Below are 16,879 nucleotides of genomic sequence, written 5' to 3' on the forward strand. Positions count from 1 at the left end.
GTCAGCGCAAATATCACTTATACTGGATTTATAACAATGTTCTCACGAGACCAAATACCACCAATTGACAATCTTGTAAGCAATCCTGCTGAACACTTCTACTGTAAACGTCGATGTAACATTCCACGAAGGTCATCTATTGACATCTTTGAGTCACTGAATTTAAATATTTCTTAAAGCAATCGTCATTATCTAACCATGCAATAGCTTTGAAGTTTTCATTAGAATATACATCTGCTTCATTAAATGTAAAACCTGACTTCTTTGCAGAGACGACTTTAAAATCTATTGCATTTGTTCAAAATTATATACTATGGTAACTTCTGAAGGTAATGGATGTCCTTCCGCAGTCAGTTGTTCTCTCACTACCGTTTGAAGCTTTGTGTTAAAAACTTTCATGTCATCTCCTGTGTCTAGGTTCACATACACAGCAACAGGAAAACTATCTTGCTTCTTTGTTTCATCATTATACCTCAAAACATTAAAGTTCTTCAATAATATTGTTCTTCCTGCTGGAATACTCTAACTTGTCTTATTTCAATAGCTTCTCACCTCTACATACTCTACCAGTGTCTTGGATATTCATAAGTATACTGACTTTCTTGAATTTTGGTAGGTTTCATCTAAACGTTTCATAGTATATTCTTTATACTCTTGTCAGTTAGACTCGGTGCTATGTTCTGAATATTTCTGACTTGCATTTTTAATGAAGATAAAATGAAGCATTTAATACATGACGTAGATGAAGACATGAATGAAAGCAGTGAAAAGCTCAACAGTTCTCTCATTCTTCCTTTCAGTAAGGACTATAGAGTTCTGTTCAAATGGTGTGTATTTCTATTGTGGAAAGATGGGTTCAGGTAAGACATTCAACCTCATTCGTCCATATACTCATAACAGAGCGTTTAGGAAACGACTCTTACTATGACCAAATCATATATATCAGCAACTTCAGACTCTATGGATTCAACAGCGAAAACATTTATGTCAAAAGTTCAAGCCTCTGTCGTTAAAGTTCCAGATAGCGAACTCATTGAATTTCTTCAACGTTACATTCGACGAAGAGAAAATATTATGCATTGTAGAGTTCATACAGTCAGGAATGCAAAAGACTTCAGAAGAGATGGAAAGAATTATTGACAAACACCACTTACGTCAATACTCAGGAGTTTACGATATGAAACGACTGACAAACTACATTCTATCAAAACTTTCAAAATACCCCTTCAAAAAGTATCCTTCAAACACTCTGCTCGTTTGTGACGACTTCGCCGGAAAAGGTTTAGTGTCAAAAGCAGACTCACCATTAGCTAACATCATAAACAGTCAGACATTACCACTTAAACTGTAGCAATACTTATGCAAACATGGCGTTTCCTTGCTTTAAACATAAAACGTCTCATAACTGACTTCGTTATCTTTCAAGGTTTCTCACGCTATGACATTTACTCATTTGGAAACAGTCAGTATAACATTACCTTTTGAAGAAATTTGGGAAGCATATAAGTCTCTCATCTCTCTCGTTCATACCTTGAGATTCATATCATGACTAATACCATTAAAGTCAAAAAACATTCCATGGGAACGACCAACATTGTTTTTAAAGTTTAACCTTCAATTGACTGATGGTAAACAAATTCCATGCATCTCTGTCGCCATTTCTGTTAATATTTTGCTGTCATTCATATCATCCACTTCCCCATCCGTTAGCTTTTGAGGATATGTGTTAGAATAGCTGTTCTTAAATGAAGGCTTCACCTTTGAGAGCATAAACTCTATAACTTTCTTGCATACTTTATGTTTGAACCTCCTGAGCCATCATTGACATAAATTTTTATAGGCTTCCACCCTTTGTTCATATTTCTGCTTCTTCCCTTAGCTCTTTTGTTCAGTAGTTCTACATCTTTATACACAGCTCCTGTCTCAGTGAATTCAACAATATTTTCATTCGTTAGCTTTACATTCAAACCCTTGTCGAGTATATTGTTCATTTCATACATATAAAAGTTTTTATTCTATATTAGAATGAGAAGCAAATCCATACTTAGCTGGTGCCGTTAATGTTCCAATTGAACCAACATCAAATGTTGACTCACGAACGACAAACAATATTGTCATAAAGAACTATAGTTCAGAGTGTTTGAAAGAAAAAGAACCAGAACTTAAGTCGGGAGGCTCAAAGAGCCCATTTGGCGCATGGCGCCGTGAATTATAACTCAGCTTCAAACGCTACGCTACATCAGATGTTAAGTTAGAGTATCCACCACTGGACCAAATTCTTTCAAGAGAAGCCAACGACAACCCTTACACAAATGTTCAAACAAATCCTTCAGATAACGTAGACCATATACCTTCTTCAGTTATACCAAACAATTTTACTCAAAGACATAAGAAGCTTTTGACAAATCTTATAAGCAAGAACCAAATAATTCTAACAAAGGAGGACCTTGAAAATGTTATCTCACGAATAACAGGAGAAACAATGTGTTCATTGACTATCTCGACCCTGAAATCGAATGCTGTGGTCAAACTCCACTATTCATGAAAATAGGTAACATCCGCATACTTGAAACACCAGGAACTACAGGAGTTGAGTTTAAGTATAAATATTCGAACGAGTATACAAAACTATCTACTTACTATAAGCTTTGCTTGAAATATGTTTTAGTAAATTAAAGCAGTCAGGAGGGCTCTTTGAGCCCATCTTGGCGCTTCGCGCCGTCAGTCAAAAAAATTCAAGTTAGCAATTTGTAAATTCTGTCCAAAACTTTCTTCAACAGTATCGAACTCATCTTCATAATGCAAACCTAATCTTATTGACTTGGTGCAGTTTTCACTAACACAATATAGCGCTTTGCGCTCGGCGCCTTTGACGCTTTTTCTGTTCTCTTGACTGCAAACTAACTCATTTGTTTCATCAAACAGCAACAACCAAAGTTCATACCTAATACATAACATTCATACTTTATATTTTTAGCTCTGAGTTCTCTTGTAAGCTGTTGCATTTAATATTTTCTAAAAAGTCAACTTCAACAGTCATTCGCACTGGTGCCTTCAGTTTCTACAGGCTCTCCTTGAAAGTCAAACAAGTCTGAATTGCATGTCTTTCAAATTATGAGGACTAATGCGAACCCATTTACCTAAATGAGTTTATATGACAGGAACGTTTGGAATGAACATTGAATTGACTGCATAACAGAAGGATTTATATTCTACTGAACCTTTACTATTAACTCCTGAAATACTGTGACATTATAGTATTTTTTGACTCAACGTACAAACAATTACCAAACATACGTATGGAACAGATTTCATCTCAATCGTTTTGTCAACACTTTTCAAAAGAAATGTCATTAGGTATGCTCCCAGAAGAAGTTGTACTTATGACTCATCTTTGGTATCTTGAACTCTTTCTTGCTACTGAACTTCAATGTTCCCTCAGAAGAGAGTTCGACATCTATGTTGTCAATAGTTTCTTTCATTTATGAGAGTATCTATGATCTCCACAATTAGTTATCTATTCTGGTACTCGGCTCTGTTAGAGAATGTTACAACACTTCCTTTGTCATCTATATTTCAAACTCCATGAAATCTGTTTCATCTGTTATTTGACCAAAGTTGCATAGTATTGAAGTCAAACAATCTCGAAGCAAGCCGCTTCATTCTGAAGACCTAAGTTTGTTGGTGCTACTGTCCCGTATTCGTTTGGGTCTGTACTTTGCAAATAGAAAACATTTTATTCTCATTAAAATATGACTAATTGCTGCATATGGCGTATGAAACAATGAAGCAAGAAGAGCATATGAATAGTAAACGAAAACTCAACTTTAACCATTGAAGGCAATGATTTAGTCATTGACGATGGAAAAACTAAAAAGTCATTGATTTCGATACTTTTAACACTTATGACCATTCATTACAACAAGCAAGGTTCCATCATAAATGATTGGACGGTGCAATATATAAATTCTACAGTAGATGCCTCATTAGTGAAAGTATTAAATGTTCTCATTGAATTGTTAAAGAGCTTTCGATTTGACGACAACATTAAATGCTTAAAGAATTTAGTCATGAATGAGAAACAAATTCTCGGCGTTGCTGGTAGCAGTAATGATGATACACCTTATGACATTAGAATATTATAAACGAACATAAAGATGAACTGAAAGGAGAGAAGGTGACACGGACCTCAAGGACCACAAGGAATACAAGGAATACAAGGATACAAGGAATACAAGGACTCAAGGCGAAACGGTTTGGATGGAAAGGATGGAAAGATGGAAAAACTGCTAAATCATGGATATGGGACCTTATAAAATACTGGTTTAACAGCTGCTTCATATGGAGTTCTTCAATACCAAATGCGAAAGATATGGGCGGTACTTGGTGAAGAAGTTTTAAATGACGTTTAAAAATGCTTTGAACTTCATTTCAAATGGTTCGGATACTATTAAAACTTTATCTGGTTGGATGCAAGAAAACAAGGAGTCAAATAGGATACTGTAAGACGTATAGCAAACAATGCACGTACGGGATTGGATACTTTACGACAAGCACAAATACACTAAAGGAAGCAAATGATATTCTTGGCTCAGTATCAGACATGCATGAAGATTGTGCTTAAAGGTATTGACAAATCTTTAAAAAATCACAGTCAGTCTATTGCTGACTACAAGAAAAGTATAGATTTTTTACATAGTGTATGGACGTACATGATGGAAGCATAAAGAACTACTTATTAATGCTAACAATAACTTACCAGGAACTATTTAAAGCATTATTAAAGTCCTTTGTAAAACCTGGTGCTCTAACATTTAGGTCTTTAGAGCAAGAGCATTGAAGTCAAGAGATGCAAAAACTCCAACAGAACCTACAGAAGGGAACTGAAACAACAGAACTCCAGAAAGAACCACCAAAACCAGACAGCTAATGAATATTGTCGAAATATTTTCCAAGGTACTCTGTTCTCATTGCATACATTCAAGAAATACTTAAGAAAGCAGACTTGACTTTTAGGAGATGATGAAAGTTCTGTATATCTTTCGTTCCAGTTTCAAATAGCAGAACTTTTGAGACAGATATGCTTAATGTATGACAACACTCTGATTTTCACAAGATGATGATGACGACCATGACCCCCAACACGGTGAAGAAGAAGTTTTACAAACATCCATTAAGACAGGAAAGGTTTTAACTTCAAAGTTCTCATTATTGACAACCAAAGATGCGAAGTGAACGTTCTTCAAGAGCTGAAGAAAAATACTTCTTCGGGAGGGGTGGTAGCATGAACTTAATAAAATGTAGATAGAAGAAATTAGCCGAAAAAGCAGATAAAGAACATAAACAAATATCTCCGATATAAATGAACTTCAGCTACATTAAATAGTAAAGCGGACAAAAATGAACTTGACCGCAATGAACAAAGTTTTTGAAATCTCATAAAACACAACATCTCGATATAAAATGAACTTCAAGCTACATTAAATAGTTAAAGCGGACAAGAACCATGTTCATTATATATAACTTCAGACGACGAACAGATATTATACGGACTATACCATGGATATTTAACACGAAGTGATGAAGCGGAAGACACAAAAATGTTAATGAAAGTAAGATATAAATACATTCGTGCTAAAAGGTTTATGACATAAGCTGTACTGTACAGTTATGATGTAGCTAAAGCACCAGAGCATTGGTTTATATACCGGTGAAATTTATGCCTCTACTTTCAATGTTAACGGTGTGATTAGATGAACCAAGATTTATTTAAGAGTTAGGCAAAAATAACGTTTGAAGATGCTATTAAAAGTTAAAGCGACAAAGTTGAACTCGAAGCAACGACAAAAGTTTTGAAACTCATAAACAACAACATCTCCGATATAAATGAACTTCAAGCTACATTAGACAGTAAAGCTGACAGAACCATACCACATAAATCCTTCACTTACTGTTAGAGCAGACGACATAATATTGAACTTTGACTTGGTTCAAGTGCCACCATTTAGAAAATCCAAGTACAAGCGTAAAAGATACTCTTAACAGTTTAGATAAGAGTTGCAGGAACATTGAAAGTCATGCCAGAAACTTTGAAGCATATGAACTACCCGCAATGTTAGATAAGAAAGCAGACAAAACTTATTGTAGATGAGAACTATCAAAGAATTTTCGAAACACGATACAATGACATTTACAACAGAAATTTATAAATGGTGAACCAGCAACTCCACTTGAATTTGTAGAGGTCTTCAACCAGTACTTTTTGAATTTTCTTGGATAATTTATTGACACTAACATTACATTATAAAAGTTGGAAACAAAATGCAACATTTCATCGGAGATACATTCCATTAATGTATTATCTCTTGAATGCGGATGACGTAGATAGGGAAATTGTTGAAAGGTCTCGGAATATATGAAATGCCAGCAGATGAGGTACAAGAAACTCCACAGGAAGAAGTTCAGATACAACCAGATGGAAGAAATAGTTCAGCAACAACAGCTAGAAGAGCCTGAAGGAACGAACAAGTCACTCCTTTGGAAACTAAACTTCACAGAACTAGATGAAGATTTGGAACAGCCGAAAAATCTTGACCCTCAACAAGAGTATGCGGAGAATATGGAATATTTCCAAGAGTCTAAAAAAAATTCGGCTGACATAGTAGAAGAATATCGAAAAATGTTTGCCGACATAAAAGACTCCAACACCAGATGAAAAATATTCAGCATAGAATGGAAGTACTGAAAGAAAATGTACACAAATAAAACAACCCTTTTTACTTACGAGCATTTAACGTTCAATCTTCGGATGAACTCGGTGAAAATAAAAGGTTAAATTTCAAGAAAACATATAGAAATGAAACATTGTTTAAAGTTCATTCAGAACCTAACCAAGATGGAAACAAACCTACTTTTGTTTCTGCAGACGATGGAACTACAATGAGATGGGTCATAAGCTAATCCAGATAGGTGGTTCATAAACTTACAACCACAATTCCAAGAAGTTGTAGACGCAATGGAAGTCAATGGTGAACGAGATATAGCTGGTATTTTAAGCGCGGCTTTAATGCCATTGAAAGATATGAAAGATGCAGATATTTTGGACCAGTATGAAATGAACATGGCTGATGGAAATATAACACCTGACGTTCTAGAACATTTATCTCAAAGAACTACACAGAACCATAGAGATGGTATATTTGGTGAAGAGTTTAGAAAGAAAGTTAGGGAGGGAGAAGGAAGAGAACCTATTGTACATGACCTTGCAAACGAAAGTTTACAAAATGTCATAAAAACTTACTTTGCAGGCGATGAATCGAGAAGGGATGAATATTTAAGAAAACTCAAATGGACAGTAACCAATGAAATGTTAGTATTGAAAAACATGTTCTTGACAAAATAAAACCAACTACAGAAATAAACGACGCAAGACTGAAAGATTGGGTAAAAGCTTTCCCATTCACAAAAGATATTATTGGTAACATGGAAAGAAAACCAGAATGGCTACAAAACATATATTTGGAAACGAGCAATATTCCATATGGACAGGCACTGTTTGAAGAGCTTGAACCAGAAACTCAGGAAAGAGTCATGCAAACAATACGCGAAGACTCAAATACAGACTATGACAAACTCTTTCTAGGATATAGGTTACCTGAGATGGGCGACCAGAGCCAAAGGCAAAAAGGACATGGGAAATTTGCAACATACTAGATGAACATAATGCAAAGATGCAACAACTTCAAGCAGAGGCAATGAAGGAAAAAGAGAGATTAAAAACTCAGTCAGGAAGAAAGTAAAGCTTGGTCCACGTGGTTTATATATGAATATAAATCCAACTATTCTATATTTTTACTCATATGAAATGTACGCCGCTCAGAATATAACGCCAACAGTTTTGGATGCTATGAATGGAAATGTTTCCGAATGGTATAACGAATGCGACAATGCCATTAGAAGGTCAGAAATAGTTCCTGGAACTTACGAATATACAACTGCTGTTTCTTATGGAAACGTAGGTGAGTTTGGAGAAGGTTCTTCAACAACAGTAGATATTGCTTGCGACAGGTTTCATATTATTTCTATTGACAACTCATTCTTATACGTGGAACAAGACATTGAAATAAAACCTTCTGCCAAGTTGTCTGACAAGAAAGGTTGCAATGGAATTTTCTATGTCGGATACCAATATGCTCCAGAAGTTTTCATGGGATATAAGATATATTCTAACTCTGACTTAGTTCAAACAGTAACATGGGCAAACTATGAATGGTTCGCTTTGAGAAACTCAGTACAACCACAAGCTAGAGAACAAACAGACCAATATGCAACTATTGAGAAAATAAGAAGACTTGACCCTAACGTTCCAGGAGTTTATGTTAACCTTTCTGGACAAACTGCAGCAGCAGTAACCAAAGTAAAACTGAAACTTAGAGTTCCTTTGTCATCTTTCCTCATCTTCAGGTTTTTAAGATACTTGCCAAACTGGGCAGGAAAAAATTTCTATCGAACTTACTCCAAGCAAAAATAACTTAGTCATTGCACCAACGCAAGACCCATTCACTCTTACAGACGTAAAGGGAGCAAATCAAACGTCATTCGCCGAATTTTGCAAAGACAAAGTTGACTTAGACTTTTGGAAACCTCAACACTGAAGTAAACTATTATTTCAATGCTGCTGGAACTGCTTGGGACCCAGTTAAGTTCACATGCGAAAAATTTGAATGCAAGAGAATAGAAAGCAGACTTGCAGTCTATATGTTGGACCCAGATATTTCAAATGCTTTAGCTGCCAAATATATTGCAGTTCCACTTATGTTCCCTATACACCAAATATCTGTCAAAGACTTTGCAGGTGAAGTTGGAAACCAAAGTGCTGACCGCAGGTGCAAGAACAGATATTGCTTTAACAACTGCAATGAAACATGCAGATACTATGTTTGTACTGTTCAGACGAACTATAAATGACTATTCTTGCTTCTACAACCCTGGTATTAAATACCATATAAACATAGATGGCAATACTATCCAAGAGAAGAATATTCTACAGTTGAGGATATGAGGTCATACAACTTGACATTAGATGCTATGAACTTTAACAACAACTTCACAACAACCATTAACCCTGAAATGCAAAGTTCTATTATGCCATATGTGAAAGTATGGACTCATACAGGAGGTCAAAAAACTCAATATACAAATGGAGACCGTTCAAACTTTTGGCTTGGCATTCCATTTGCTGACTCAGAAGACTTTATGGGTGGTATTTCAACTGTTGGTACAGTTCAAATACAATATACTGGTGACAGAGACGGTCCAGATGAATTGAAAGCAAAGAAGTTTACAAAACCAATAGCACTTTTCACGGAAGATGCTCTTTTGAAGATTCGTTCGATGAAACCTGCTGGGGCTCCTCAGATTGGTATAACGACAGCTTCCATCGAGCAGATTTTGGCAGCAGGTCAGTAAGTTGTTCTTGAACTGACTTCTCTCCGTCAAATATTGACAGTACGCCAGTTTTGACATAAAATTGTATTATAAACTTACCTTTAGAAATATCTGTAAGTTTTGTTGTTATATTTTTGTCTGCTTCAAGAACTTTCACCATTTCAGTTATACCAACTTTCTTTGCTTTATGAAAATATTTTGGTTCAGCAAAGACTGCTATTCTATAACATTTTCCATTGTTTGTATAAAGAACTATTCTATCAATGAACTTGTATTGTTTGTGTGTGTAAACTTTGTTTTGCTTCAATTCGAAGAGATACTCAATACGTCCATCTTTTTATTCTAAGTAAAATGTCATTTCCGAAAAATAGAAGCGTAAGTGTTTCAAAAGGTTTAATGGCGATGGCAGATGTGAAGTTAAATTCACCAACTCAAACAAACAGTCAAAGTGTTGTTGTCAATGTCAAAGAAAGAGATGTTGAAGTGGGGAAACCATACGAAGACGAAGATGGTATAGCAATTGTTCCTGTAAAAGAACAACCAACATATCCTGAAGTTAGCAGAGACTTAAGTTCTGTTGCAGATATTCGAAACGACTACCAACTGAAAGACAAACTTCAAACTCAGGAGAAGATTTGTCAAGCTTTAAGTATAATGTTAAACTTGGTCGAACACAACCCTGTAAAAGTGAACTCATATGTCATTGCACCTCATGAAGTTTTGAAAGAACTATTGAAACTTTTGACAGAGGCAGACGATATAAACATCAAAGAAATAGAACCCGACATTAGTTGCTGTGGTGTTTCATATAATGTCATTGACAAGATATACGTTATGAAAGGAGGTGAAACGTTGAACTTAAAATATAGTTTCCCAGACGTCATAAAAATATTTGACGACCACAACATTTCATTAAAATTTAGTTGCTAAGTAAATGGCAGAAGACATAGTGGTTTATACTATTACGACTAAAAACCCTGAGTCATATAATTCTATAACAACAAACTTACAAAGTCCTCAAGGACGATATTGTAAACTGACCTTAAACACGATGACGACTAAAGCCTGTTTTGCTCTTTTGACACCAGAAGACTTTGTTGTTGTGAATGGTAAAAAATACTTCTTTGAAGATACTTACTCAGATATACACCAACAGGTTTTGTTGACTTATTTAATACTTTAAGGACGGATGTAACATGTGCTGCAACTAGAGCAGGTTTCATTATGTTTGGATGTCCGACTGAGTTTAGTATAAACGATATGAGCTATAATACAAAACTTATATCTGGTTTTTACTACCAACAGTTTCCTATAACAGGAAAAGGTGTCATACAAGGTTTGTCTGTTCCATTGACTTTAAGTACACCTATTTTATATATTGTTTCAAACTTAGGTTCAAAGTGCTATTCGAATGTCGACAGAAACTACTATGACCAAAAGATACTCATGCGTATAAACAACACTTTCTCTGCTGGTTTGCCTATTGTTCATTCGAATGCAGAGTTTTCAGCTTTAGTAAACTCAAACACTTTAGCAAACATAAACTTAACCTTAGTTGACGCAAACTTTGTTCCTGTAAAACTTTTATGTCCTATGTATTTGTCAATGACGGCAGAAAGTTTCGAATTGGAAGATGCAACTGGTGAAAGTATTGTACTACAAGAACAACTTCAACAACAAATAGCTCAAGAACAACAAATGCAACAAATGGAACAAATGCAACAACAAAGTCAAGAATAAAAAAAATATTTTTTTTTATTTTTATAAAAATGTACAGAATAGATGTTTCAGATTTTTATGACTTCCAAGCATTCAGAAATATGTGTCCATTTCGAGACTATAACAAAGCAGTCGAGAATTTGAAACGTTTAGTCATTTATGTTGACTCTGCCCCAGAATGTTATGTCATGAAAGAATGGGATGTTGTCTTTAACAAACCAAGAGCAACAATAGTTTCAGAACAAGAATGTAGACAGAAACTTAAGAAAATAAAAGTTGTACAAGTTGGAATGAAGATGTTAGATGCTTGGGATATCTTATTGTCAAAGTTAGAAGATTTTTCAGTTCGAGGTATAAAGTTCTATACACCTTCTCCAAACTTCTATTCTATCTTCACTGGATATAAATACGAACAAGTAGAATGGAAAGAAAATGTTATAGAAGCTTGGTTAGACCATGTCAAAGAAATTATATGCAATGGAAACGAAAGAGTCTATGAGTATATCTTATGTTGGTTTGCAAACATCTTACAACATCCAAGTGCTAAAAATGAAACTGCTCTCATTATAATTGGAAAACAAGGAACAGGTAAGAACACTTTCTTTACAGATATCTTATGCAAACTGTTAGAGGGCTATTCGAACCCTAATATGACAAACTTAGAAAACATCTGCGGTAAATTTAACTCTTCAATAGAGAATATGAAACTTATAGTATGTAACGAACTTCAAAGTATAGATACAACAAAGGTTTTAAACTCAGATGCTTTGAAGAGTCTTATAACAGACAAAGTTGGAGTTGTTGAAAGAAAATATAAAGACCAAAGAGTTTGTGAAAATGTTGCAAATTTCATCATGGTTTCAAACAACGCCGTTCCGATGAAGTTAGAAAGTTCTGACAGAAGATATGTAGTTGTCAGAACGTCAGAAGCTCATATGCAAGATACAGAATATTTTGACGACTTAGCAGAAACTTTGACACCTAACTTTTACAACCACTTGTTCTCATATTTCATGACATTAGATATTTCAAAGTTCAATCCAAGACAAATTCCACATACCGAAGAGAGACAAACATTGTTAGAAGCAAACAAGAGTGTTTATGAACTGTTCATAGATGAAACTGACTTTGAGTGTTTAGATGAAAGGTCATTGTACGATTCATATAAACAATATTGTCAAGAGTATGGTTATATGGCAGCTTCTAAACGTACATTCTTGGCAAATGTCAAAAATCTTTTAGATGTTCAGAACGGCGTATATACAAAGAAAAATTTTTCTGAGTAAATTTTAAAAAAAAAATATTTTTTTATCCGATAGAAAAGATGATGAAATTCATCTCAGTCAACAAGTACATGTCAGGACTTAAAGAAGAACTAGACCCATTCATATATTTGAATGTTTACTTCTACCATTTTGAAAAGTCTTCATTCAGCAAAGTTTGGAACATCGAACCAGTTAAGTTTGCTATTGTGACTAAAAATGGTGCGAAATTTGAAGACTTAGACATAGAAGGTTTGTTAGCAGTCAAAGAAAATTTTGACAGAAGGTTTTCAAACCTTAAAGAAGGCAAAGCATACAAACTTGTTATACCTTATGAACCAAAGAAAGCAGACGACTATGAATATTATGAGTCTAAGATAGTTGAAGTTCAAGGTAAATTGGGTAAAAAGATTTTAGAGTCTAAGCCAGTGTTTGCTCCTAAAGAGGAAGAGAACATTGACATTGACCCAGAAATGTTCTAAAAATAAAATTTTATTTTTACATGTCAAATTTCTTTTTCTCTGGCTCTGGCTCTGGCTCTTTCTTCTCTTCTTCTACTTTCTTTTCTTTCTTCTCTCTCTTCTTCTTCTTCTCTGGTGGAGTTATGTCAAACTTCTCAGAACCATATTTTTGTAAAAGTTCTTTGTCCTTTAATAGCTCTTCTATTCTGTTTCCTATTTCATCTTCAAGAACAGCGCATGTGTCTTCTTTGCATTCTAAGAACTTTTGTTGGACTTCATCTTTCCAATCGGCGTCATCTCTGTCAACAAGTCTGTCATTGACAAACTTAAAGACTTCTCTGCCTAATGTTTTATGGTTCTTGTCATATTCCCAGAAACAGAACTTTAGAACAAATTCACCTTTCTTGTTTACACTATGTAAGATTTTTATGGTCGACAGAAGTTTTAGAGTCAAAAAGCTTGTCTCGAATATAGATAGCGAAATCGCTAGACATTTTCAAAAAGATAAAAATTTTAATTTTTCTAAAAATATGTTAGAAAAAAAGTTTGCTGACATTGACAAGAAATTTGAGAATTGTTTTAAACAAGAACAAGAGGAAGTTGGAAAATGCTCAGATAAAACCCATACATGACAAGTTCTTATTTGCTCAGAATGGTATAACAGGTCTAATCGCACCGCCTGGGTCGGGTAAGACTTTCACTTTCTTAAAATGGCTGCACAACAACAAGAACTAGATGAGAAGAACCCATTCTATGAGTTAGTAGTCATTTGTAGTACTTCTGGTCAATTTGACCAAACCGTCAATTCGTTCAAAGATATTATAAAAAAGTCTAAGTTAGTATGTATAAAAGACTCTGAGTTGTTAGATTGGATAAAGAAGTACCAAAGAAGAGTTTTGAAGTACAATGCTATAAATGAGTATATAAACTCGAAGTTTAAAGACCCAAATGAGGAAATGCAGAGAATATTAGAGAAGAAACACTTCAGAAACAAACAGAAAGAGATAGAATACATTTCGAAGAAATTGCAATCTTACGATTGGAAGACTTACCCTCACAGATGTCTTCTTATCTTAGATGATTTCGCCTCTCATCCTTTGTTAAAGAACAGAGAACAAGATATGTGTCGAATTCTTAAGAAGCTCAGACACTTTAACATCTCAGTTGTCATTTGTGTACAGACAGCAAAGAGTTTAAGTAAGGATGTTAAAAGAATACTTACTGATATCATACTTTTCCCTGGATTGTCCGAAGACGATTTCATGGAACTTATGAAAGAGTCCATGGCAGGTAAGTTTGACAGACATGAACTATGGGAGAAGTACAAAGTCATACAAGACCCTCATACTTCTTTCAGAATTCACATCTACGCGAACAAAGTTCAAATTGTAAAAAGTCAAGCTTGAAAAATAAAGAGTTTAGTCTTAGTAAGTCTGCTGTGGTGCTGGGGCTGTCGGTTCTTCTGGCTTTGGAATGGACTCGGTTGGTGGTACGTCGGACATTCGTTTGTGTCCTGTCGGAAGGAAGAACTTTTCCTGTCGGAAGGAAAAACTTTTTCTGTTGGAAGGAAAAACTTTTCCTGAAGTTCGACCAAAAAGTTCTCAATTTTCGAAAATTTGAATGGTTTACGGACGACGACAACAGAAAAAATTTTTCCTGTTGGAAGGAAGGACTCTTCCTGTTGGAAGGAAGGACTCGGAATGCCAGAAGGAAGGACTCGGAATGCCAGAAGGAAGGACTCGGAATGCCAGATGGAAGGACTCGGAATGCCAGAAGGATTTGACAATTTACCTTATAGAGCTACCTGAGCCATCTGAAGTCAAGCTTGAAAAATAAATGGTTCATTTACTCTGCTTGTTTGAAGTTGTCAAATACTCTGTTATCTTTTCTTTCAGTAGCGGCAAATCTTCTTTGAATGTAAGTATTGTACAACCTTTCATATCATAGTGTGTTTGAGGTAACGTATCTTGAACTATTTGTTTCACATCTTCATTCGGGGTCATTGAAATCGGTAAGTTTTCGCGATAGAACCAATTTCTGTCAGATTTGTAAATCTTAGCAAGGTCGTAAAAGCTTTTGTTGTTTCTTCTGACTAAATGCAACATAACCATATCTCTGTCTTCTTCATTTTCCATCTCTTCAGTATAAATCATATACTTATAGTTCTTTTCCTTTCCTTTTGGTACCGAACGTGGTATTCTTTTCTGTATGGTTTTGTCTTTTGCTTCAATGACTTCATCTTTTGCTTGAAGTTTCTTTTCCATCTCTTCACGTTCTTGTCTATGAATTTCGTCAAGAAGTTTACAAACATACCATGAATAACGAGGCGAAGCCCACATTGCAACAGCATTTACAAGAAGTCTATGTACATAATATCCTCTCAAACCATTTGGCAATTTTTCACGATTTTCATGAGTTTTAGGCGACTGGGTTTTCTTACCTACTCGCTGTTCTTCACTGTTTTCAGAAAAAAGTATGTCTCGCTGTGCTTCGCTCAAAAGTTCTTGTGTGCTTTGGTTCCTAAACCAGTCTTTAGGAAGCTTAGTATCTGGAGCAAAACATGCTGTCAAAATACTTTGCATTTGGTACATGTCATCTTTGACCGAACGAATGAGACGGAGTTGTTTGTTAAACTGAACCCACTCGTATTCTTCATTTATAGCTTCATGAACGATAGCAGTTGTTGTGTTCTCTGTTGTTGACATTACTGTTTCTTATATACAGGATAAAAAAATAAATAAAAATAAAACTAACTTTATTTTTTCTATCTTAAGGAAATTTCATGAAATTTGGTCATTTTTCAGCAAAAATATATTTTAGGGTAGAAGGGTATATCTACCCCGTTTTCTACCCTCATTTCTACCCCATATGTCCTTACTGAAAAAGTATGTGTTCCATATGTCATTTTACTCAGAATTTTACTCAGAATTCAATAAAAATATATTTTAGGGTAGAAGGGTATATCTACCCCGTTTTCTACCCTCTTTTCTACCCCAGTTATTTTATAAGCGTTTTACATGGTAAACATTGTGAATTCGTGAAATTCTAAACAGTTTTGTAGCTTCTATTTCTTCACGAAGGATATCGAATGTTTTCACAATGCCGAAAGTTTCTTTATATTTCTTCTTGACGTCAGATAGAAGGAAATCGTCAGCAGTTGGATAGTTTTTGTTCAGAAATTCTAACATGTCCATTTTATCTTCTGCTGGTTTCTCTACTTCTTTCTTTAAGTCAGCATAGTCGTTTCGCATACGTTCTATCTCTTTGACGGAGTAGTTATATTTCCTCATTGCTGCTTTACATTTAGAACATTGTGGGTTCATTTTTGCGTTATATTCTGAAACCTTACCTGCTAGTATGACTAAGGCGTCAATTGCTCTCTTTAACTCAAAAGTTGCGGGTTTTATCTGTTCATTCCATATCTTACCTCTTCTATCTTTATCTCTTATTTCCCAAACACATTTTGCAACTAACGAAACAAAGTTGTCGTAGGTCTTAAACTCCCCAGATTTATATATGTCAGAGATGTTCTTATATACCATATCGCAATCTTTGTCCATGACTTTGTGGTTGCAATGAAATCCAAGAAACTCATAGTTAACCTTTCGTATGAACTTCTTTATTTCTACTGAGTCAGTTGCTTTGACTTCTATTTCATCGAATTCTGGAATAGTGAGTTTTTGTTGTTGGATTTCAGGCAATTTGGGTAAATGGTCAATAATATCCTGCATTTCATAAAGATACTGTTCATTTGTTTCATCTTTCGCACTACAGTCTAAATTACTTGTTAAAAGTTCTTGCTTTATCTTCTGGATTTCTGTCTCAAAAGTATATGAAGAAGGAATGAAGCTTTTCATTTCTACTAACATTGAAGTTGGGTTCATGACTAACGAGTTTGGTGCTGTTGTTGCTAACATGTTCTTACAATAAAAATAAAAAAATATTTTTTTAAAAAAACCAACTTTATTTCTATCTTAAGGAAATTCATGA

The 16,879-nt window shown here is 34.9% G+C and overlaps 4 protein-coding genes and 3 pseudogenes across 7 annotated transcripts, besides 1 other annotated feature; 4 read left to right on the forward strand and 3 right to left on the reverse strand.

Moving 5' to 3' along the window:
• Nucleotides 1–16,879: part of a mobile genetic element that runs on past both edges of the window.
• TVAGG3_0243930 lies at nucleotides 10,499–11,187 on the forward strand (annotated as a pseudogene). Its single transcript has one exon. A coding segment is annotated over exon 1 (689 nt).
• Nucleotides 11,217–11,660, forward strand: TVAGG3_0243940 (uncharacterized protein; the record flags this gene model as incomplete). The annotated part of the gene is made up of 1 exon (XM_051227778.1): nucleotides 11,217–11,660. A coding segment is annotated over one exon (444 nt), but the record flags the coding sequence as incomplete, so codon positions are not given.
• TVAGG3_0243950 lies at nucleotides 12,603–12,910 on the forward strand (annotated as a pseudogene). The gene has a single exon. A coding segment is annotated over exon 1 (308 nt).
• On the reverse strand, nucleotides 12,927–13,214 carry TVAGG3_0243960 (uncharacterized protein; the record flags this gene model as incomplete). Its single annotated transcript, XM_051227779.1, has 1 exon — nucleotides 12,927–13,214. A coding segment is annotated over one exon (288 nt), but the record flags the coding sequence as incomplete, so codon positions are not given.
• On the forward strand, nucleotides 13,420–14,217 carry TVAGG3_0243970 (annotated as a pseudogene). Its single transcript has one exon. A coding segment is annotated over exon 1 (798 nt).
• Nucleotides 14,889–15,594, reverse strand: TVAGG3_0243980 (KilA, N-terminal/APSES-type HTH, DNA-binding family; the record flags this gene model as incomplete). The annotated part of the gene is made up of 1 exon (XM_051227780.1): nucleotides 14,889–15,594. A coding segment is annotated over one exon (706 nt), but the record flags the coding sequence as incomplete, so codon positions are not given.
• TVAGG3_0243990 (organellar and viral DNA polymerase type B) lies at nucleotides 15,892–16,806 on the reverse strand (the record flags this gene model as incomplete). Its single annotated transcript, XM_051227781.1, has 1 exon — nucleotides 15,892–16,806. One exon carries the CDS (start codon nucleotides 16,804–16,806, stop codon nucleotides 15,892–15,894), a length of 915 nt encoding a protein of 304 aa, XP_051112767.1.

Source organism: Trichomonas vaginalis, chromosome IV (genome assembly GCF_026262505.1).
Source record: "Trichomonas vaginalis G3 chromosome IV, whole genome shotgun sequence".
NCBI lineage: Eukaryota > Parabasalia > Trichomonadida > Trichomonadidae > Trichomonas > Trichomonas vaginalis.